At 59.9% G+C, this 21,232-nt stretch overlaps 3 protein-coding genes across 4 annotated transcripts; 2 read left to right on the forward strand and 1 right to left on the reverse strand.

Annotated features, from left to right (window-relative positions):
* The first annotated feature begins 979 nt into the window (after positions 1-979).
* Positions 980-4,480, forward strand: POLR2J (RNA polymerase II subunit J). Its single transcript, XM_049639233.1, has 4 exons — positions 980-1,092; positions 2,206-2,295; positions 3,496-3,670; positions 4,275-4,480. Exons 1-4 carry the CDS (start codon positions 1,040-1,042, stop codon positions 4,308-4,310), a joined length of 354 nt encoding a protein of 117 aa, XP_049495190.1. The 5' UTR covers positions 980-1,039; the 3' UTR covers positions 4,311-4,480.
* A 273-nt stretch (positions 4,481-4,753) lies between these two features.
* Positions 4,754-11,439, reverse strand: LRWD1 (leucine rich repeats and WD repeat domain containing 1). 2 transcript variants are annotated; one of them, XM_049639208.1, is made up of 15 exons: positions 11,265-11,439; positions 10,494-10,728; positions 10,277-10,393; positions 9,679-9,819; positions 9,335-9,439; positions 8,953-9,075; positions 8,751-8,865; positions 8,444-8,553; positions 8,051-8,258; positions 7,474-7,546; positions 7,249-7,389; positions 5,852-5,943; positions 5,307-5,462; positions 5,103-5,215; positions 4,754-5,022 (listed from the first exon to the last, which is right to left on the reverse strand). In XM_049639208.1, the coding sequence occupies exons 1-15, from the start codon at positions 11,342-11,344 to the stop codon at positions 4,882-4,884; spliced, it is 1,950 nt and encodes a 649-aa protein (XP_049495165.1). In that variant the 5' UTR covers positions 11,345-11,439; the 3' UTR covers positions 4,754-4,881. The 2 variants fall into 2 exon arrangements, with proteins under 2 accessions (XP_049495165.1, XP_049495164.1); XM_049639207.1 differs by having other exon boundaries at positions 7,249-7,392.
* An 84-nt stretch (positions 11,440-11,523) lies between these two features.
* Positions 11,524-17,901, forward strand: ALKBH4 (alkB homolog 4, lysine demethylase). Its single transcript, XM_049639224.1, has 3 exons — positions 11,524-11,709; positions 14,066-14,263; positions 17,012-17,901. The coding sequence occupies exons 1-3, from the start codon at positions 11,587-11,589 to the stop codon at positions 17,597-17,599; spliced, it is 909 nt and encodes a 302-aa protein (XP_049495181.1). The 5' UTR covers positions 11,524-11,586; the 3' UTR covers positions 17,600-17,901.
* Positions 17,902-21,232: the final 3,331 nt, after the last annotated feature.

The following is a 21,232-nucleotide window of genomic DNA, read 5'->3' on the forward strand; positions in this document are numbered from 1 at the left end:
TGGTGTGGAAGCTCCGGGTTTCCTTGGGGGCTCCTCCGCTGCTGAGGCTTCGGTAGCTTATGGGAGACCCAGGCCCTTGGTTCAGCCAGCTCAGGCAGGGCCTTTAAACAGTAGTAGGGGCGCCTGGGTGGCTCAGTTAAACCTCCGACCTTTAAGTTTCCGACTTTGGCTAGGGTCATGAGCTCCGTCTCCTGAGTTCAAGCCCCACGTGGGGCCCTCTGCTGTCAGCACAGAGCCACTTTGAATCCTGTCCCCCTACCCCTCTCTCAAAAATAAACATTAAAAAAAAAAAAAAAAAAAGATGAAATTGGCTTTGGGATAAAACCAAAAACCCCTAAACCGTAGTCTGCCGAATACCAACCAATCAAAACGGACTCCTACACTTGCCCCTCCAAGCTCTTCTCTCCCCCTTGGATACACCTGTCCCCAGCCCTTACCCGCTGTCTGGCTAAGAAGCTCATTAGGCCACAAGCCCCCTTGGCCAGCCAGGGACGGCACAGCCGGGGGCCCGTGGCAGGCGGCCTTGGCGTGGGCTTCACAACCCACTGGCCCGGGGACCGGGAGCCCGTGAGGCGTCTTCCGCCCCCCGCCGGCCACAGCTGCCCACTGCGCCCTGGCTCCACCCTCCGTTCGAGGGCCTCGCTGGGTACCCCGAGGGCACATCTCCAAAGAAGGATCAAGGGGCACGGGGAAGCGGAGAGGGGCACATTGCCGCTTAGCCCGGTGAGGCCCTCTCAGCACCAGCAGAGCAGCTCCCAGCACCGCGAGCGGGGGCCGAAGCGCGCCCACAGGGGAACGAGCACACGGAGCCGACTCCGGGTTTACGCATGCGCAGAACCTCCAGCCCCCCCCCCCCGCCTTCGGTCCCACGGGCTTTTCTCGTGCCTGCGGTACATCCTCCGGGCCGATAGGGGGCAATCAGCCGGTCTTCACACGGGTTCGACCTGGCCGGAGTAACCCGGAAGCAGCCTCTAACCCGGAAGAGGTGGTGTTATAGGATTCTGCCGGCGGCGGCGGTGGTGGCGGCTGCGACGCTAGGATGAACGCCCCTCCCGCCTTCGAGTCGTTCTTGCTCTTCGAGGGCGAGAAGAAGTAAGTGGAGGCGGGGCGGGCCGGGGGTCGCGGGCAGAGTCTGGGGCTCCTCCGGCTCGTCCACTGCCGGGAGGACGGAAGCACCTTTTACTGGGCGTCCCATCCGCTTCGCCCTGCGTACGCCAAACTTGAGACTGCCCTGCCGGGCGGTGGTGAATGTCTCCATTCTGCAGAGGAGGAAACCGAGGCTCAGAGAGGCTGAGTAACTGCCCCGGCACACAGGAAGTGGCGGTCTGTATCGGAACTCAGAGTACCTGATGCCAGAGTGCTTTTCCTCTGGGATCCGACAGCCTCCTCATTTCTCTTCCTGGCCGCCGCTTTCATCCTCCTGATGCAGCCAGAGTGATGACTCCTAGGCTCTAGTCCGATCTTCACTCGCCCGTGGGGAACCCTGGGTGACCCCTTGCCTGCAGGGGGAAGGAGAAGGGTGTCTCGTGGTCTCAGACTGGACTTAGCTCCTGGATCCCCCACTTAACGTCTCCATACCTTTGGGCAAGTGACTTAATCTGCTTGAAGCCTCCTCTGGAAAATGGGCTTCTTGCTGTATTCAATCACAGGATTTTCTCTTAGGGGAGCTTAACGAGGTAATTTACGGAAAGCCAATTAAGCATTGGCTTTTCCTTCTCTTAACAGCCTGGCATGCAGGGAGGGCTCTGTGGTCTAGCCCTTACCAGCCACTTAGTCTCCCTTGGGAGCAAGGTTTGTCGACTGGGGCCCATTTTGCCCCCCAGGGGGGCTTTGGCAGTGTCTGCATTTTTCATTGTCATGAAGGGGGTGCTCCTGGCAGTTAGTGAGTAGGGACCAGGGATACCGGTCGTGTCCTGCGGTGTACAAGACAGCCCCCGACAAAAACGAACTATCCGCCCTTAAATGCCAGTGGTGCCAAGGTGGAGGAACTCTGCTTTAGGAACAAGGAACAGTCCAGAGTAGGCGAGGGTCCCGGCAGAATCAGGGCGTAGCCACCGTGCGCTCTGAGTCAGAGGTCTTTATGGTTGAAGAGATTGAGGAAGGCTTCCAGGAGGAGGTAGGACTTGAGCCAGCGTTGAAGGGCAGGGTTTAGACTTGGGGGAGGAGAGACCCTGTTCCCCATCAGTTGCTCTCGTCTCTTCCTAGGATTACCATTAACAAGGACACCAAGGTACCCAATGCCTGTTTGTTCACCATCAACAAAGAAGACCACACGCTAGGAAACATCATTAAATCGTAAGTTCCAAGTCAAAGGCTCTTGGGCAGTGTTTAGGGGGCTGAGGCAGAGCAGAAATTCCAGATTTCCTGGTCTTTCTGAGCTACTGGAAGATCTGGGTGCTTGTTCTGGCAGCTCACACATAAACGTGCATTTTCTGCAGAAGGACACTGACCCGTGTCGGTTCACGTAGCCATGTTTCTGTGTTGGCTCGTCTAGCTGAGGAAAGGAAGCGAACGTGCAGTGAGCCAGAGGAAAGCAGACCTACTTGTGTTTTGGGGCTGGGCACGGAGCAGCAGTCAGGATTAGTGCCCCCCCACCCCGGCCACCGCGGTTTGTCACGGTGACCTCAGTAACACCTGGCATGCAAAGATAACACGTGCCAGAGACTGTAACGTACAGAGTAAAGGAAAGAGGTGGGAGAGAGGCTGTGGTGATCTGGCGCCCCTGTTGACAGAGCGCGGATATTGGTTGGTGGGTGTTTGTTTACGCCAGTGAGATCCCGGCCAGGTGCGATTGCTGTTCTGGCCCAAGGATTTGTTTCACTGCTGAAAAACACTATCGGTGAGGCCGGGTCTTTCCAAGGTTTGAGGCCGTGGGCAGGAGCCTGCCCGGTCTCCCGGCTGAAAGGAGGAGGTGGACTTGGCCGCCTGTCTTCTCTCTGGCCGAGTCCTGCCCTGAGCCGGGTGGTGGTGCTCAGGCCCTCCTGGGGCCTCGCCACTCCCGTGCAAGGCGAGGCACATCCCCCGGGCTTCAGTTCACTTCGCCACAGCCTTGCAGAACGGGGCCCTCTGTGTGTGGGCAGCAGCTGCCAGCCCGTGTTGCCCAGAGGACTTCGATTTCTCCCCCTGCTGCCTTTACTGCTCTCATCGGGCTGGAAGCCGGGCTTTGTATTTTGTGTTCTGGTTTACTGAATCCTGGCTGCCTAGGGAGGGCTCTTTTGACTTCCCCTGAGGGAAGTTTTCTGGAAATCCTGCTTACCACGTGGAATTCCCACAGAGGTGTTTATGAGAGGCTTCCCCATGTGGTCTATCTTTGAAGCGTTTTCTTTCAGGATTTTTTTGGGGAAATCAAGAGCAGGGAGCCACCTGGGGTCAGCCCGGCTGTATTTGCTTATAGGTTTCAACCCAATGGGAAGATTCCTTGGTTATAGGTCTGGTAATCCCCAGGGGTGCTAGGCTCAGCCTCCCTGCGTCACACTGGCCATCTGTGTGTCCCAGACAGCTGCTGAAGGACCCCCAGGTGCTGTTTGCGGGCTACAAAGTCCCCCACCCCTTGGAGCACAAGATCATCATTCGGGTGCAGACCACACCGGACTACAGCCCCCAGGAGGCCTTCACCAATGCCATCACAGACCTCATCAGCGAGCTCTCGCTGCTGGAAGAGCGATTCCGGGTGAGGAGCCAGCTGTGCAGGGGAGCGGGGATGTTCTCGTGCCCACATCCGGCGCAACCATTGGGGGCAGGTGGTGACAGAGCAGGGATGTGACTATAGTCTCGAGCAAGTGCGGACTAAGGGGTTATGGAGTTGAGGTCTGGAGCCTGCTGTCTGCACGCATGGGTGGGACCTTACTGAGGGCTCCAGGCTTTCCTTGGGTGTTCTTATGGCCCCTTGGGGCTCCTCCCCCAAGTCTTCTCCGTGGTGCCGGCTACTCTGGTTTGTAAGGCCTGGCTGCTTCCAGGGCATTTCTGGAGGGGGCAGCTCATCCTGGGGTGGGGGTCCCATAGTTAGGGGGGATGGCCACACCTGTCCCTGCAGGGGGGGCTCAAAGTCTAGACCCAAGATAGAGCGGGAAAGATCCACAGCTTGTCAGATTTTAACATCTGTGTCATCTGCACCTTGCACAGATGGGGTGGGGCCGCTGCTGACTGCCCGGCTCCCAGGAGGGGCCAGGGTGGCAGTTCCCTGGCAGACCTCTGTCAGGGACCCTGGGGTTGTGTTCCCGGCACCCAGCCCCGGGCCTCTCCGGCTAAGTGCGCTGCTGCCCCTCTCTGCTCAGGTGGCCATCAAAGACAAGCAAGAAGGCATCGAATAGAAAGCTGGAGGGGTCTTGCTTGGCACCTGCACTGGAACCTTCTCCAGGCCCCAAGTAGAGAGCTGCTTCCCCAGCTTCGGGGACATCCTGGTGAGCCCCTCCCTCCAGAGCCAATGTGTATGTACATAGAGTCTGTTTTACCTTCCAAATAAAAGTGTGGCCGGAAGAGACCTGGATGTGGGCTAAAGCAAGGTGACCACACAGCACGTGGATTGCGAGGCTCCACGGAGGTGGACTCTTGCACGGTTACTCTGGGGCCGTATTTCAGAGTGGAAGACTCAGTTTTGTCTGAGAAGGTGGCGCGATCCCTCATTCTAGACCAACAACTGCAAAGCTGGGGGGCGGCCAGGGAGGCAGTGCTTCCAGGAGACCCTCAGCTGCCAGGTCCGCCTGCCCGTCTCAGACTAGGAATGCCAGACGGGGCCACAAACCGCTCTCCAGTCTTCTCTTAAACAGTAGAGACTTTAATAAAAACATTCGCCGATAAAAAGCTCCCTGTCATTAGCCCCAAAGCTGAATAAGTTAAGCTGTGTCCCTGGTGCTCCGCGACAGGCAGGAGGCCCTGCTCTGGCTACGGTCTCTTCCAGATGGCCACGATATTGGAGTCTGTCAGAGCGGTGAGGTAGGTAAAGGTGGGGTTGGCCACCACTGTGTTCACCATGGTCTTGGTCACCATCTGGCCGAGGGCCCAGGGCTGGGGCCACTTAAGGATCTGGGGGGAAGAGAGGGGGGCTGGGCTCCCGCTTCCTACACGGCAGTCCCGGCGGCAGGAGAGGGACACGCGGTGCCTACCTGCGTCGGGGCCTGCGGAGCTGCCGGCAGTGGAGGCTGCTGGGTCAGGATGTGCCTGACGTCGTAGACCCACACGTTGCCCTCCTCGTCTCCACACAGCACGATGCCCTCATCTGCCAGGACACACACGTTGAGATCGAAGGTGGGGCAGAGCTCCGGGAGGTGGAGGGCGGGATGGGGCAGGGGGGGGGGGGGGGGGCTCACCAGGACAGGTGCTGAGCGAGAAGTAGGCCAGCTTGGTGGGTGACCACTGCAGCCGAGCCAGGACCACCACCGCTAGTGTGGACTGCTTGCCTCGGCCCACCCACGTCTGGCTCCAGCTCCACAGGCAGATGGTGCCCAGGCTGTTCCCCTTGGAGGCTGCGGGCGAGAACTGGGGTTGGGGAGGGGCCCTCTCCACAAACACTTCTGTTGCATAGCGGGGACCCCTCAGGAGCCCCTAAACCCCAGCCCGGGGAGGGGCGCCTGAGTGGCTCAGTCGGTTAAGCATCCGACTCTTAATCTCAGCCCAGGTCACAATCTCGCAGTTGGGGAGTTTGAGCCCCACGTCGGGCTCTGCACTGATGGTGCAGTGCCTGCCTGGGATTCTGTCTCTCCTCTCTGCCCCTCTCCCGCTTGTGCTCTCTCTCAAAATAAAAAAATTTTAAACCAAAAAACCCAGCCCAGGGAGAAGCGACCCACAAAGGCCCTACCAGGGCCTATCCTTGGTTCTCAGGAAGCCAGGCTGTCCCTGAGCAGGGCTCACTCACCCACGACATCCTCATTCACAAACGCCAGCCCGTCCACTCTCCGCCCTGGTGCCTCCGAGCCCTCGGAGAAGACAAACTCCACCTCACACACCCTGCGGGGCAGCAGCAGATGCCGGTCAGCTACCCCTGCACGGACAGGAGCCGTGTGCCTCTAGACGTGCCCTCTGCCCCAACTAGGAGATGCGACAAGATCTGTCCCGGGCCCTGGAGGGGTTCGGCTTTGCCCTGGAAGGGGAGCCAGCACCTCTGGGGACACAGCCACAGGTGGTGGGAACTCAGGAGCAGGAGGGGCTGGTTCTCCCACCCCGTCCTGGGGGGCGGGGCCGGGAAGGGTCTGGAGAGGCAGGGGTGAGGCAGGCAGTTCTGGGCCAGTGCCAGGAGCCAGAAGGTGGTGGGAAGCGGCTGCTGCACTTTTCCAAGCTGAGAAGTGTATGGAGTCGACGCTGCTTGGAAAGGCCGCCCGGCAGCCGCCCACGGTCCCCGTGCCACCTGGAGCCAGATAGGCGGCTGAGGAGCAGCAGACCCATCTGAGGCATGGGCCACCACAGGGCTTGGACCCCAGACAGATGTGGGTGGGCAAAGGGTAGGGGGCAGGCCCAGGGCTTAACCAGGTGTGGCACAGGGCCACCACAGGCACTGGGCTGGACAACTGCTCCAGCCCGTGCTGAAGCTTCTGGGATTTGCCTCCATGTAGCAGCTGCCTCACTCCTGTCACCCACCTCTAAGGTTCTTTCCAGGCCATCGACTGCATTTAGGACAAAATTCACAATCTTACCGGGGCCGACGGCCAGTGGCCCCAGCCCGAGCAACCTCACCACCTCCTGTGCCATCTCCTCCAGCTTCCCAAGCTGGGCCAGACCTCCCAGGTCAGCCAGCTGTCCCCACCCTGTGCACAGACTGCTGCCTCTGTGTGAGCACCTCCCCGCTCTGCCTGACTCCCTGCTAGGCTCACATGGTACCTTAGTCTTCCTTTGCACCTGACCTCACACCTTGGGGGTAACGGGCCATCTTTTTTAATGCCCGTCTCCGCCACAAGGCTGTGGGCCCCGCAAGGGCAGGGATGCTATGCTGAGCTCAGTCTCTGGCCTACCGGGTGGTACAGACGAGCCCCGCGCCTCCCCATTGCCCTCGAAGGTGAGGTGATCACAGCTCAGAGAAGTGACCCGGCCCAGTCCCCCCCACCCACAGAACACCAGGGAAGGAATGGGTCACGAGGCTTTCCTTGAGAGACTGGCAGGAGGTGAGGACAGACCAGACTTGGGAAGAGGCCCCTGAAAACAGCCTCTGGCTGCCCAGAACGGGGCACAGCTTGGGCACCACCCCCGGCAGACCCACTCAGGGTCAGACGTCTGGACTGGCCGCGGCCAGGCTTTTGAGGCCTCCCGGGCCGGCCTTACCTCCTCTTCTGAGGCTGGTCCAGCCGCACGTCCCAGCAGCAGCAGCCACCCTCGCAGCCAGCCAGCAGGTAGGCCTCCGGGCAGGACGCCACAGGGCAGAGGCGCAGCGGGATGGAGGCCGCATCGAGTGTGAGCAGCTGGCTGCTGGCAGGTGGGGAAGAGTGTGAGGCCGCAGCCCTGTGTCGGCGCCCCGCCCCCCTCCGCCCCGCCCCTCAGCATCATCACCTGGCCTGGAATTCATAATCGTGGTTGGGCACCCCGACGTCCCAGAGGATGATCCGCTTGTCGTAAGAGGCCGCTGGGCAGGAGATGGGAAGGGGAGAGGCGGCTCTGAGGAGGCCCTGCTCCCTCCCGCGGGCTCCATTCCAGGCTGAGGCCGTGGTCGCAAGGCCAGCCTGAGGCAGGCCGGGCCACAGCTGGGCCACGGAGGGCTCGAGTGCCTACGCTGCCTACCTCGCCCTAATCTAATGTGCCCCAAGGCAGGCAGCCATCTTCTTAGGCCTCTGCTCACACATCACCCTTGTCTGGCTTACCACTCTTGGGGGGCAGGGGTGTCCACCCAGGTCACAGAGCGGCCCAGCCTGTGGGAAAGCTTCAAGGCCATGGAGCAGCTGGGGGCAAAGCCAGGATCTGACGCCCTGTCAGTCGTCCGCAAAGCCACGCTGTTTCTACTACGGCCAGAGCAGAGCGTGGCGCCAGCCATGAAGCCCGCCAGCCGCAGGAGCTCCCTACCGTGCTGGGGAGGGCGCACTGAGGCGTCTGGGTGCTGGGGACACCTCAGGGGTGTGGGAGAGGGTCTTACTGAAGAGGTGGGTCTCGTGGGTGGGGCTGAAGCAGAGGGTGGCGATGGCCTTCTTGTGGGCCCGGATGACTCCGCAGCAGAACCCAGCACGCACGTGCAGCAGCCGGACCAGGCCCCGCAGGCCTGCAGCCGCCAGCACACTCCAGCGCTTCTTGTGGCCTGCCTGCGTGACCACTGTCAGGGCTGTCCAGGCCACCGAGAAGAACTCCTGTGGGGGGGAGGGAGAGGGCATCACTAAGGGGCAGGGCTACGTGCGCACAGTGCCTGCAAGGTCAGGCCTGCGGTACTGAAGCCCGGCAGAACAGAGTCACCGAGCAAGCGGGTGGCCGAGCCCGGGCCCCCAACCCCTGCACTCTGCCCACAGTCCCGCACGAGCAGGGCCCCGGCACTCACCTCGCCAGGCGCCTTGTACTTGTGCAGTACGATGCCCGTCTGGCAGTCTATCACACACACGGCCTCCCCGCCACACGTGGCCACGGTCTGTGATGTGGCCCCTGCCTGCCCTGTTGTGAGGGGTCAGCCTAAGTAAAAGCGTTTCCTGTGAGGTTTGCCCCAGCAGCTCCTTCCTGGCCTTGACGACACTTCATGAGCTGTCTCTCGCAGGTCCCCCATCCACCGAGGCGGCCCCCTGACCAGAAAGCTTGTTCCTGCTCGTTCCCTTGGCTGTCACCCTGGCCCTGCCTGCCCCACAAGGATGTACCCTCCTCCCAGGCCGGCTCGAAGGCGCAGGCCCAGAGCTGGGTCTCCAGGTCCCGAGGGCTGTTGTTCTTGCTGTGACATTGCAGAAAGTGCAGGGGCTCCAGGTCCAGGGCAGGCTGTGGGGGCAGAGGTGGGGTTCACAGCTGCCCCAGCCCTGACTCCCTGCCAGCTGCCCAGCTGCTTCCTGGCCCCTGCGAGCTTACCTGGCTGCCATCGGAGCCCATGGGGCTGCCCTTCACGTGGGCCGGTGGGGAGGGGCATCCCCGCTTGCTGGGAGATAAGCTGAGTGAGACGTCACCCGACCGTTTCAAGGCCATCGGTCTGGCCTGTGGAGGGGGTCAAGGCTGGGCTGAGAAGAGCCTGGTGACCATGGGCCCATCTGCCCAGGGCTTCCTTCCTCTGCATCACTCTCCCATGGGCGTAGAAAGCCAGGGTTGGCCCAAGGTCAGCTTGAACTCACCCAGCCATCAGAGGCCATCTCCTGGGCTCATTTCCAGGACCCCTCCCCTTCCCTCCTCTAGTCTCCCTAGGCGGGAAAGGCCAAGACAGGCCTGTGGAGCCTTGAGAGCTGCATGATACACCTACCCTGGGCTCCTGGGCGGCTGTGGCTTTTGAAGGCCTCTCCGGGATGCCGGTCTCATGCACCTGGGTCCCACCAGAGGCCACCAGCGCCTCAGAAATCATCTGCACCTATGTGGGGCCGGGACATCAGGAAGCTGGGTACATGCAGTCCTAGGGGCCCCCAGCCCCTCCCCAACTACTGGGACAAACAGCCTGTGCTTCCCATGCAACCATTAAGTCAGCCTTCCCTGACCCATGCCACTCTCCCATAAATCCTTATGGCCAGAGGCTTCCAGGGCAGTTGAAGGCATGGGAGCCATAGAGGATCTGGGAGAACCAACTCCCAGCACAGCAGGGTGAGGCCATACCCGCCACTGGGTGAACTCGCTGAGGGACTCAGGCCCATAGCGGACGTTCCTGACTGCGGACTTCACAAAGTCAGCCTGGGCCTTCTCTGCCTCCTCCTCTGGGCTCCGTGTGGCCATGAAGTTCTCCCAGTGAGCGGTGACCTGCCACCAGAGGGACCAGATTCAAGCCCACCCCAGATCTCCTGGGCCCTCCGTGGAACCTCTGCATCCAATCTTCTGGCCCCAAGTGTCTCCACCTCACTGTCTCCTGGAAGTCTCCCTGAACCACAGCCTTCTTAGCTGCAGCATACGCAGTCCTAAACAACCCACACGTGAGCAACAGCCCCAAGGAGAAGCTGGCCCAGAGTAAGGTTACTTGAAAGTGTCTTAGCCTCCCTGGCCGGGCCCCGCCCCCACACCTGGAGAGCCAGACCTCTCAGGACGAGAGACCAAGCACCACAGCCAGGCTCAGAGCAACATGTCAGGCTAGGACATAAAGGCCACTCAGTATCAGGGCAGAGCACTCCCGTGACCCTCACTCGGGGTCCCCCCAGTGTTGCTCATTCCTCAAGGTCCCCAAGCGTTTCCAAACACCAGAGAAGCCTGCTGGCTCCCTTACCCTGCTGGTCAGCTCCCGGTTTAGGTTCTCCACCTGAGAGGAAGTGGAGGAAGCATCCTTGCCATTGACCTTACGGAGCTTGGGCAGGAGAAAGGAGACTTTCAGGTTGTCACTGACCTGGGGGATGAGGGAGAGTGGCTCAGTGTCCACCTGTGGCTCAGCCCAAGCGTGCCGGCCCTGGGTACGTGGCAGGTGGGGGAGGGGGTACCCTACTTACAGTCAGGAAGGGGTTGCCTTCCAGGCTCAGCTCCTCAAGCTGCGGGAATTGACACAAGGCAGTGACGTCTCCCAGCTGGTTGTTGGCGCAGCGGAGGATGCGCAGGTGGGACAGGCCCAGATTGGCGGGCAGCGTCTCCAGCTGGTTGTTGGAAAGGTCCAGCTCTTGCAGCTGCGTCAAGCGGCTCAGGAGCTTGGGGTCCAAGTGCTCCGAGAGCAGCTTCAGGCCAGACAAGCTGGGTGGGGGCAGACAGGGAGGGCTGAGGGGAGGGGAGGGGAGGAGCCCCCCCCCCCCCCCCCAGGACAGTCCAGGGTGCCTCCGAAGCCTTTTACAGCAGAGGATCACCTTCATGCACAGCTTTTCCTTCTTAAAATCTAGTAACTACTTTACAACTGAGTACAGCTGGCACCTCCAGAACGCTTTCCCTCATCCTCTATGGGAACTCCTCTGTGCTGCCCTGGGCCTCTGGAATTAGCTCAACAGGTTGCTCAATACCCTTTCTGCAGGACTGTCTCCCCCTAAGCCCGGGCCCCCTTCAGGGAAAAGGCCACTCAGGGCCCAGCCGGCCCCTCTCATAACGGCAGCCCTGAGTTTGGCCCGAGTGATCAGCCTCCGCCTAACCGACAAGGCGATAACGGGGCCAGGGAGGGAGTGGGCATGGGTCGGAGACTTTCTTCACTCCCAGCGGGCGACGCAGGCCCGGGTGGCGGGCTGTGTGTCCCCCGCCCCCCCCCCCCGGCGGACCCCCGTCGCCCCCGGCCCGCCTCTTACTCCAAGCTCCGGATTTTCCCCAGCCGGTCGCTCTTGGGACGCCCCCGCTGCATGAGCAGCCGCGCCGAGAGGGGGCCCATGGCGAGGAGACGCGACCCGCGCTGGCCGGTCGGCGGCACCGGCGTCGGGCCGAGTCCGTGCCTCCTGGAGACCGAAGTTAACGTCCGCGCCTGGCGGAGCTCTGGAGGCGGCGCCGCGCGAGCCCTTCGCTGGCGACGACCGGAAGGAAGCGGCCCGGCGGACCTCGTGCCCCGCGGGCTGACTACGACTCCCAGCGGCCCCCGCGGCCCCGCGCCTGCGCTTTGGCCGCCAGGACGCGGCGATGGCGGCTGCGGCGGTGGCGGCCCCCGAAGTCCTCCGGGAATGCGGCTGCAAGGGCATCCGGACCTGTCTGATCTGCGAGCGGCAGCGCGGAGGTGACCCGCCCTGGCAGCACCCCCCGCAGGTGAGGGTTGGGGGAGGGGCCGTGCCATAACTCCCTTCTTCAGATAGGGAAACTGAGGCCCAAACTGGCTACGAAGATGGGCCCCGGTTCAACCCGTGTCAGAGACCCTCGCCGTGGGGGCGTTGCAGGATCAGATGAGTGCTTTGAGGGGGGTTTGGATTGGGGAAGGGACTGGAGTGGGTGCCATCTGACTGCAACTCCCCTCTGAGCCCTGGGGGTGGGGGGGTAGTGTGACAGCGGACCTCCACGTAACCCCCGTGGGGCCAGGAGCTTCACGGAGTGGGGAGACGAACCGTAAAGAGGAAAGGATGCCGAAAACCAGGCAAGGCGAAGGTCCTAGAAACCGTTGGGCAGAAGTGGGCAAGGAGGAAATTAATTCCAGTTAATTAATGAAAAAGTACTTAGAACCTTTGAGGTGGGCGAGGACATTTCCACTGGGGGAGCTGCTTAGATAAAGGCCTGGGGTAGGTGCGTGTGTTTGGAAGGAGGGTGATGCTTGGGGGGATGGTCAGTGGGGCCTGATCACAGAGGGCTCTGTGTGTGGCTGCTGGATAGCCTGGATTTGTCCCGAGGGCCATGGAGAGCTGCTGAGGGTTTTAAAGGAAGTTAACACGTGAGTTTTAGAAAGATCCTGGGAGGGGGAGGGGGGGATAGGAAAGTATGGACCCTGGGAAGCCAAGGAAGAAACTGTCACAGTGTCCCTGGCAAAAGCTTGGAAGGTTCAGTGGGAAACAGTATGGTGATTCCTCAGTAAATTAAGAGTAGAATTACTGTATGATCTAGCAATTCTGGGTAGACACCCAAAAGAATTGAAAGCAGACACTTGAAGAGAGATTTGTACACCCGCACTCACAGCAGCCTCATTCCCAGTAGCTAAAAAGTGGAAGCGATGTAAGCATCCATCAGTGGATGAGTGGATAAACAAAATGGGACACAATATGTACAGTAGAATATTATGCACCTTAAAAGGGAAGGGCATTCTGACACAACATGAATGAATCCTGAGATCATTATACTGACTGAAATGTCAGTCACAAAAGGGTAAATGCTGTAGGATTCCACTTACATGAGGTTCAGAGAGTAATCAGATTCTTAGAGTCAGAAAGTGGAATGATGGGTGCCTGGGCCTGGGGGAAAAGAAGGAGTTGTGGTTTAATGGGTACAGAGGTTTGCTTTTACGTGATGAAAAAATGCTGGAGATGGGTGCACAACGTGAAGGTTTGGTGGTGAAGGCGGTGAAAACGTTTTATATATATATATATATACGTATGTGTATATATATATATATACATATATACTTACATGTGTACATATACGTACATGTGCATGTGTACATATATATACTTTTTTTTTTTCTTACCGCAATTAAAGCGTGAAAAGTGCCAAAAGTCTGAACTTTGCCTGTGACCATGGGTGTGGAGACACAGGGCACTGTGGGGTAGCACCTGCTCAACTTGATGTCTGTGGGATGAGCAGAAGGTCCAGGATGGCTCCCTAACTGTAACGTGTCCGTGTGAAGTGCTAGAAGACAGAGGACAATGGGGTGGGTAGCAACGGCCATGAAATGCAAAAGGGGAGGGAGCAGAATTAATTGGGCAGGGAGGGCTTCGTGCCGCCACACCGCTGGGACAGAGTCATGGCCAACCCAGCTGGGAGCTCCGGAGCAGACTTGACTGGTAGAGGAGTCCCATGTTGGGTATGAAAAGCCAGACCTGCGCTGAGTCATTGGCCGGGGGCTGTCTGGGACCAGGATGGCCTCTGGCCGAAACCTGGGGCAGATTCTGAAGGCACTGCAGCAGGAGGGGGTCAGCCGGGCACTCCTCCAGGATGACTGGCAAGTTCTCTCCTTCGAAGGGAGATTGAGGCAGTGCCTGTGCAACCACAGAGGAGGGCCGGGCCCGGAGTCCTCCCCACCTCTGCCTCTAGCTGTCCAACATGCTCGCCCTCTGAACAGCTCCGGGGTCCTTTCCTTTAGACGCTGGGGAGAGCAGGAGACACCCCACAGTGATGCTAGAACAGTGTGAACTCGCGGGCAGCCTTGGGCTGTGTAGCCTTCAGCCGGTTCCTTAACTTCATTCGTCCTGGGTCACCCCATCTTTAAAACAGAACAGAAAATGGTTACATGGATGCTCTTCCCACCTACAGCTGAGGAATGTGACAAAGGAGAGGGCCCCAGGCAGGGCTTCTGCATCACTGCCTCTCTCAGCCTAGTCTGGACTCCAGCTGCTTCCCAAAGTGGCACCAGGGGAGGGAGAAGCTCTCGGCAGGGGCCGCTCCTAAGAAGGGGCCTCCGGAAGGTGCACACACAGTGAGGAAGGGCTTCGGCGGCTCCAGGTCCCTCGTCTTTCTTTTGCAGAAAACACACCGCTTCATTTACTACTCTGACACTGGCTGGGCGGTGGGGGCTGAGGAGTCTGACTTTGAAGGCTGGGCCTTCCCGTTCCCCGGTGTGACGCTGATAGAGGACTTCGTGACCCGGGAGGAAGAAGCTGAGATGGTACAGCTGATGGACCGGGAGCCTTGGAAGCTCTCCCAGTCTGGACGGAGGAAGCAGGTAGGACGGCCCAGAGCCGGGGACTCCAGGAGGGCCAGGCTGGCTGGTCAGAGAGGAGTCACCCTGCCGGGCCCCTGCACACTCCTTGCCCCGTGCCTTGCTCACCTCCCTCCCAGCGCCTCTCTCGGCAGCCACAACCCGTGACACCCCCTCACCAGGGCCGCTAGGGGGCGGGCTCCTCTGACCTTGGGGCTCTGGCAGCTGGGGCGTGGGTGTGCCGGAGGGAGGGGCAGAGGCGGGCCCAGCCTGCTCCGCTTCCCCAGACGCACCAGACTCGGTGAGGCGGGGCCGTAAGGCAGACTGGTGCCCAGCTCAGAGGGTTTCTGGAAGGCCGCCGCTCGCTCGCCTTCCCCCCGAAGTCCTCTCCCCATCCGTTTTGAGACACTTGGGCCTCCGAGTCCTGGGCCTCCTCTTTGTCAGGAATGACAGCCCCTCTTTTCTGCAGCCTTGTCGGCCGGGACCTGAGAGCCATCCATCGGCCGCCTTCTCTCCTTCCCTCCCCCTCCCGTGGGCTTTTCCGTCCCCACTTCGGTGCCCGGCGAGTTATCACACCACTTCCTCTGCTGCTCCTGTGCCCTTTCGTCCCTCGCTATCCTCCTTCCGCTAAACCACAGCCCCCATCAAGTCTGGCTCCTCTCGCTGGGCGCCTCCCAGCCCTGGCTCTCCAACCCTGAGCTGGGCCGTCCTGCTCTGGAGGTCATGCCAACCTCCCCCAAGGTGGCCCTTCTGCGGCTCTCCTTCCAAACCTTCCCTTCCCCCGCCGCCGGCTCTCCACCGAGCCCCCTCTGACTCAGAAGATGCTGGCGGGTGTTGCTCCCGTCGCTCTCGACATTAGTTTTGCCTCAACTGGGTCTTTTCCGCCAGGCTGCCAGTAAGCTCTAGCTCTCTCCTCTGCGGCCCGATTCCTCAGAAGAGTTGTTTATTCCGTCTCCAGCCCCTCTCCTCCTGCTCCGCTTACTGTACTCAGCACTTCCATCCCGGCCTCTGCGCCCTAAACCCTGTGGCCGACTTTCAGGCTCAGTCCTGGGGCCTCTTCTCTTCCAGACGCCCCCTCGCCGGGCTCCATGAGTCACGGCTCTGACACGAGTGTGTGTTTGCGACTCCCACGTTCGTGTCTCTGGCCGGCTTCTCCTATTTGTCAGACCTGAACTGAGCTTTGAGTCTTCATCCCCCCCCATGCCCCGCTGTAGTGTCCCCACCTTGGCAAATTCCAGCTTCCATCTGCTCAGGCTGGCAACCGTGGAGCTTTCCAGATTCCTCGCTGTGTCTCATTGGTAATCCCCGTCAGCTCTCTTCCTTCAAACACACTCGGGATCTGAGAACACAGCACCCCTACCACTGCCACCCCCTTAGGTCCCAGCCCCCAGTTCTGTCACTGGGATTCCCACAGGAGCTTCCCTTACCCCTCTTCTGTCACTTTCCACTGGAGAGGAAGGTGACCCCCATTGACACCCCCTCAGATGGACTCACTGCTCTGCTACAAACCCACCAGGCCTTCCGCCCCAGCCTGGGCTTCCCCTGCTGCTTGGTGCTCCTGGGATGTCCCTACAGCAGCCTGCTCAGTACTCCTGAGAGGCTCCAGCGTCAAGCCCTCCCTTCTAGCCTGCCACCGCCCGGGGGACCCAGCCACCCAGACGTGCCAAAGCCGGCAGGAGAAAGACCTTTCCACCAGACAGTGCCCCCCTCCACTAGAGGGGGACTGCAGGGGGCAGGAGGCGGTGGATAAATGCTCATCCCTTGGGCCACAGGTCTGAGGTGTATTCTAGAAGCCTCCTCCCTAACACTTGTTTTGGGGTTATTTTTTTTAGATAGAACCCACACACTGTAAAATCTGCCCATTTAACACATACGGTTTGTTTTGGTATATTCATAATGTCACACAGCCATCTCCACTGCCTTACTTCTGGAACGTGCCCATCACCCCAGAGGCAACCTGTACCCATTAGCAGACGCTCCCCGTTCCCCTGTCCCCTGGCAACCGCTAATCTACTTTCTTTCTGGATTTGCCTGTTCTGGATATTTCATGCAAATGGGATTGTGTCACATGTGGCCTTTTGTGTCGGCTCCTCTCACTGACCATAACGTCGGCCTGTGTCGGTGCTACGCTGTTTGCGGCTGGACAGACAGCTCCTCCGTCGTGTGGCTCTGCCACCATTGCTTCATCCACTTGTCCGATTGCGGACACTGGGTTGTTTCCGCTTTCTGGCCATTGTGCCCTAGTGCTGCTTTGAATGCCCACGTGGCAAGTGTCTGCATGGCCGCGTTTTCGGGACTGGGCGTGGAGCTGGGAGTTTTGACTCCTGGGCTGTGTGCTAACTTCTCTCTCGTGGTTCTGATCCCCAGCTTCGATCAGCTTGATGAGGCTGCCTTGGGCTAGCCCGCCTTCCCTCGCCGCTCCTTCTACCCACATCCCGACCCCTTGGTCTCCCGTCCCAAAACACCCTACCTGCATATGGGCCTTCTGTCTTTAGCTCTGCTTTCGGGGGCACGTAGTCTAAGACATCCCCCTGAGCACATCACGTCCTTTTCCTGCTTTATTTTCTCCCTTAGCGTTTACCAACGTCTGAGTGTTGGCTCTTTGTCATTGGTGCAGGCCTCCTGCTGCTGGAGAGCCAGATCCTGATCCACGGAGTCAGGAGTTTTTGCTTGTCTTGGTCACCGCGATCGGATTCTTCAGCCCTGGTGTGTGATAGCCATTCCTATACACTCAAGATGCTTCTCTGCTTCTTTTTTGTCCACCCCCTTCAGGACTATGGCCCCAAAGTCAACTTTAGGAAACAGAAGCTAAAGACCGCTGGCTTCAGAGGCCTCCCCAGCTTCAGCCGGGAGGTGGTGCGGAGGATGGGCCTGTACCCCATCCTAGAGGACTTCCGGCCCGTGGAGCAGTGTAACCTGGACTACTGCCCTGAGCGGGGCTCGGCCATCGACCCCCACCTGGACGACGCCTGGCTGTGGGGGGAGCGGCTGGTGAGCCTCAACCTCCTGTCCCCGACCGTGCTGTCCATGTCCCGGGAGGCGCCCGGCAGCCTGCTGCTCTGTCTGGCCCCATCCGGCTTCCCGGAGGCCTTGGTGGAGGGTGTGATGGCTCCCAGCAGGTCCGTCCTGTGCCAGGAGGTGGAGGTGGCCGTCCCCTTGCCCCGCCGCTCTCTGCTCGTGCTCACGGGTGCCGCGCGGCACCAGTGGAAACACGCCATCCACCGCAGACACATCGAGGCCCGCCGCGTGTGCGCCACCTTCAGGGAGCTGTCGGCCGAGTTCCGTCCCGGCGGGAGGCGGCAAGAACTGGGGCAGGAACTCCTGCAGATCTCTCTCTCCTTTCAAGGGAGACCTATGTGAGCCACCTCCCTGGGGCCGGGAGCTGGCGCTGGGCCTGGCCAGGGCGCCGGCTCCAGAGTTGACTGCCTGCCAGGACGGAAGGGCGGGAAGCCCAGCACAAGGGGCTTTCTCCCCAGCCGATTAGCTTTTCAGAGAAGACTGCTCAGCACCCTGACATCACGACAGCGTGAGCCCTGCCCGGGAGCTGGTTGTGATGGGAATGTGCCTCGGGTCAGTCCTGTTTGACCCGCACTGCGGCCACCTGTGTGGCTTGTCACAGTTTGAGGGCAGTGGGATCGTTTGAGCTTAAACACGTTGGTACCACCTGAAACCGTTTTCTCCTTTATCCCTCGCTCTTAATGAAGTTCCCTGATAGCCCATTCTCCAGTCCTTTCATTTGGGAAGCGAGTTGGAGAACAGAATCGACAGAACATTTGAAGTTATGTCCGACTTCAGAGCTGGTGATGGCCTCTGAGCCAGGCTCTGCCCAGGTCATGCTTGACCCCAGGGAGGCGGGCGATGCAATGAGGAGAGGGAAGTCCCCGGAGAGTCTGGTCCCACCTCCCCATCCCATGCTGTTAAAAAGTAGAGGAAGGCACAGTGTAGTTCACTTCCTGGCACTGGTGTTTCATGGGGTGCTCACCTTGGATGCTCAGCCAGCCCTCTTCTGCTTATGAGACAAAATGTACTCGCTAGCCACATGCTCAGTGCCAAACTTTGGAACCAGGGCCCCATCGTAGCCCAGAAAGGTTCATGGTAGGCACTGGTCTTCAGTCATTCTAGAACCTTCTATCACCTGTCAGGTGGGGGAGTCACTGGCCACCACACTGTGAAGTGGCATTGATCTGGAGACCCATGGAGAAGCTGCTGAGTTTCCAGTGGCTATATGAGCCTGGCTGCAGGGCGGGTGGCTCCCTAAGCTCACTTGGAGCAGGAGAGTAGAGGATAGCTTCTTCCCAAGGTTGTGACCCTCCCAGACCCCGCACTGGGCATTTAGATGTAGGCCTGCCGGTGAGCAACGCAGTAGACTTGCAAGCTTGGGGGGGGGGGGGGGGGGGGGGTCTACCCCATGGGGCCCGTGAGGCCTTTGCCCTGACAGGCTGGGCCTTGGAGCACCGTGTACGCGGAGCCTGCAAGGTGTTCTGCCGAAGAAGGGCTCCACGGGAAACGTACGTCTGGGAAACTGCACACCCAGGCCTGCTGGGGAGAGGCCCGTTAGGGCCGGGAGAGCCACTAAGCAAAGCAGCCCACTTCCCCCAGAGTCACCCAGGGCTTGCCAGACATCTGACGGTGGGCCCTTCCTCCAGCCCTACCGAGTGCACCTTAGGTCCGCCTGGTCCGCACAGTCCGCAGAGCCCACCTCGGGACGGGCATCGTGTCACGTTCAAACCGGTGACCCTGCATCGGGTTCGTTCTTGAAACTACACCATGAAGCCCATCAGATTCCGTGTGTCCGCCTAAGCATCCATTGCTTGCGCCCTCGACTAGGATGGGGCTGGGGATGGCCAGGTTGGGCGGTTCAGCCACTGCCTGAGGGTTAGTAACCCTGTATTTCAGGTGGCCGTCTCTGCAGCCAGTGTGCTCTCAAAACACCACACGTGTGTCGTGCAGTCGTGTCTGTTGCAATGGTCTGACCGTCTCAGGCGACAGGAAGGGATGAGCCTTATGGGATTGTATTCCTATGGAAGCATCCACTCTGAGGGTGGCTTCCTGCACGGGCTTCCAGAGTAAGCCAGGGAGAGCTCAGCTGATACTCCTCAGCCTGGCTTGTTTTGAAAGATGTTAAGGAAGCTCAGGGCCATTTGCTTGTTTGGAGCTGGGGGCTGGGAGACGCTGAGCTCTGTCCAGGAAGCATCCTCTGGGTTATCCCTGTTGAGATGGATGTCCCTGTTTGTACCGTCCCAGTAACCGTGGGGGCGCTGGAGACATCGGGGTTGGAAATCGGGTTCAGCAGGTTCTAAAAGGGTCTAACAAGGAATCCCGGCTCGGTCCTGTGCCACTCACCCCGCTGAGCCCCTACACCGGGCTCTGTGGACCCTACCTCTCCACCTACTGGGGACAATGAGTCAAGACTTCGATGAGCCTTCTATGGGTTTGCCGCACTCACTGGGAAATGGTCCATGGAGTGGGCTCGCTGGACACAGGCTTCTTTAGACCCGGGGGGCCTGGAAGTCATCCTCCCGGGCCGTAGCGGCAGGGCCCCCCTCTGCTGGCAGAACCTGTCCATACGGCAGTGTCGGTTGCTTTGCACACCTGATTCCTAGGAGCCGCTAGGTTCAAGTGCCTGCAAGTTAAAAATAATACAAGACATCTTTTCCTAGGTGGAGGCCTCCGTGGATAACACTTTCAAAACAGAATGGGAGCTTCCTCATGAGTGTCACTGGGCTGTGGGAGGGATTCCTGCCTGGCTGGCTGGACCCCGCAGCCACAGATACCTGGGATGGAAAAGGCACCGTGAGACCACAGCTTCAGTGGCTCCCCAGCGTTTTCAACTGGGGGATCTGGGGACTTTAAAACCGACCCCTTCAGTACTCAGCCCTGAGGCCGTCTCTTGCTGTGTTTCTGGAAAGGGAGAGCCCGCTGGGGAAGGGAAGCAGCAGGCAGAGATGCCCCATTCTCCCGGGGCCCCGCCTGAAGGGAGCCTCGCAACGTGCCCGGGTCCAGGCCCCCCCACTTGTCCATTCCAGAAAAGTCCACCGCCCTGGCCTGGGGAGACACGTGGCCGGTGACCAGCGATTAGGAAGACGCAGGAGGGGCTTCAGGAGAAGCAGTCTTCCAGGATGCAGCAGACACTAGGGGAGAGCCAGGGGCTTCATAGCTTTACCTGTTTATTCAGCTCACTCCAGGGCAACTGTGTTAAAAACCCACACGCGGGGCGGGGGTTATGTACACCGCACGTGATCTCCGCAGCGTCACGCATGAGTCAATCAGCGCAAGAGGGAACAGCCGCCGACACCCGGGCTCACGCGGTTTTAGCCTCAGCAGGCTTTCCTAGAAGACACTAGGATACGTCCTGCCCTCGCAGTTTCTAAAATAGAAACACCTGGAGTTTTGAAACTTCTGGTCAGGTATTAAATGGAGACCGCGTTCCGCTCTGGAAAGGGCCCCAGCGTACCTGTGGGGGAGGCTCCGCTCAGAGGAAAATAGGGCAAGCCCACGCCGGCTCCAGGGCGGCCTGCGTGGCCTCACCACCCAGCGGCCGCTGCACTTGGAACGCTTCACAATCAGGTTAAGCCTCCGGAAAGTGACTTTCTAGTTTGTAATGTGCCTTCCCCTCCCCCCAACCCGCCCCGCTGAGTCGTGTCTGCAGCTCCAAATAGCAGCTGGTCCCTCCATCTCCCCAGAAGCTCTGGGGCCACCAGGAAGGTTCCCTACTGACCACCAGTCCCCAGACCATGGTCCTCTCTGTCCCCACAGAAATTCCTCTACTTGCCCCCTGCCTCTGGGAGCTGGGAGGGAGAACGCTCTGGATGAAAGAGAACAAGAATTACACTCTTCCAATCATTGTTAAAAACGAGATGTGGCACCTTTCCTGCCCATGTGCCAGTCACAGGTAACCCAGTGTGTAGCCCTGTGAGGTCAGGCCCGAGGCTCTGCCCATGGAGCAGGCATTAACAGCTGGCTCCTAGCTGGAACCGGGGGGTGCCTTCTAGT

This window comes from Panthera uncia, chromosome E3, assembly GCF_023721935.1.
Source record: "Panthera uncia isolate 11264 chromosome E3, Puncia_PCG_1.0, whole genome shotgun sequence".
In the NCBI taxonomy this organism is placed as follows: domain Eukaryota; kingdom Metazoa; phylum Chordata; class Mammalia; order Carnivora; family Felidae; genus Panthera; species Panthera uncia.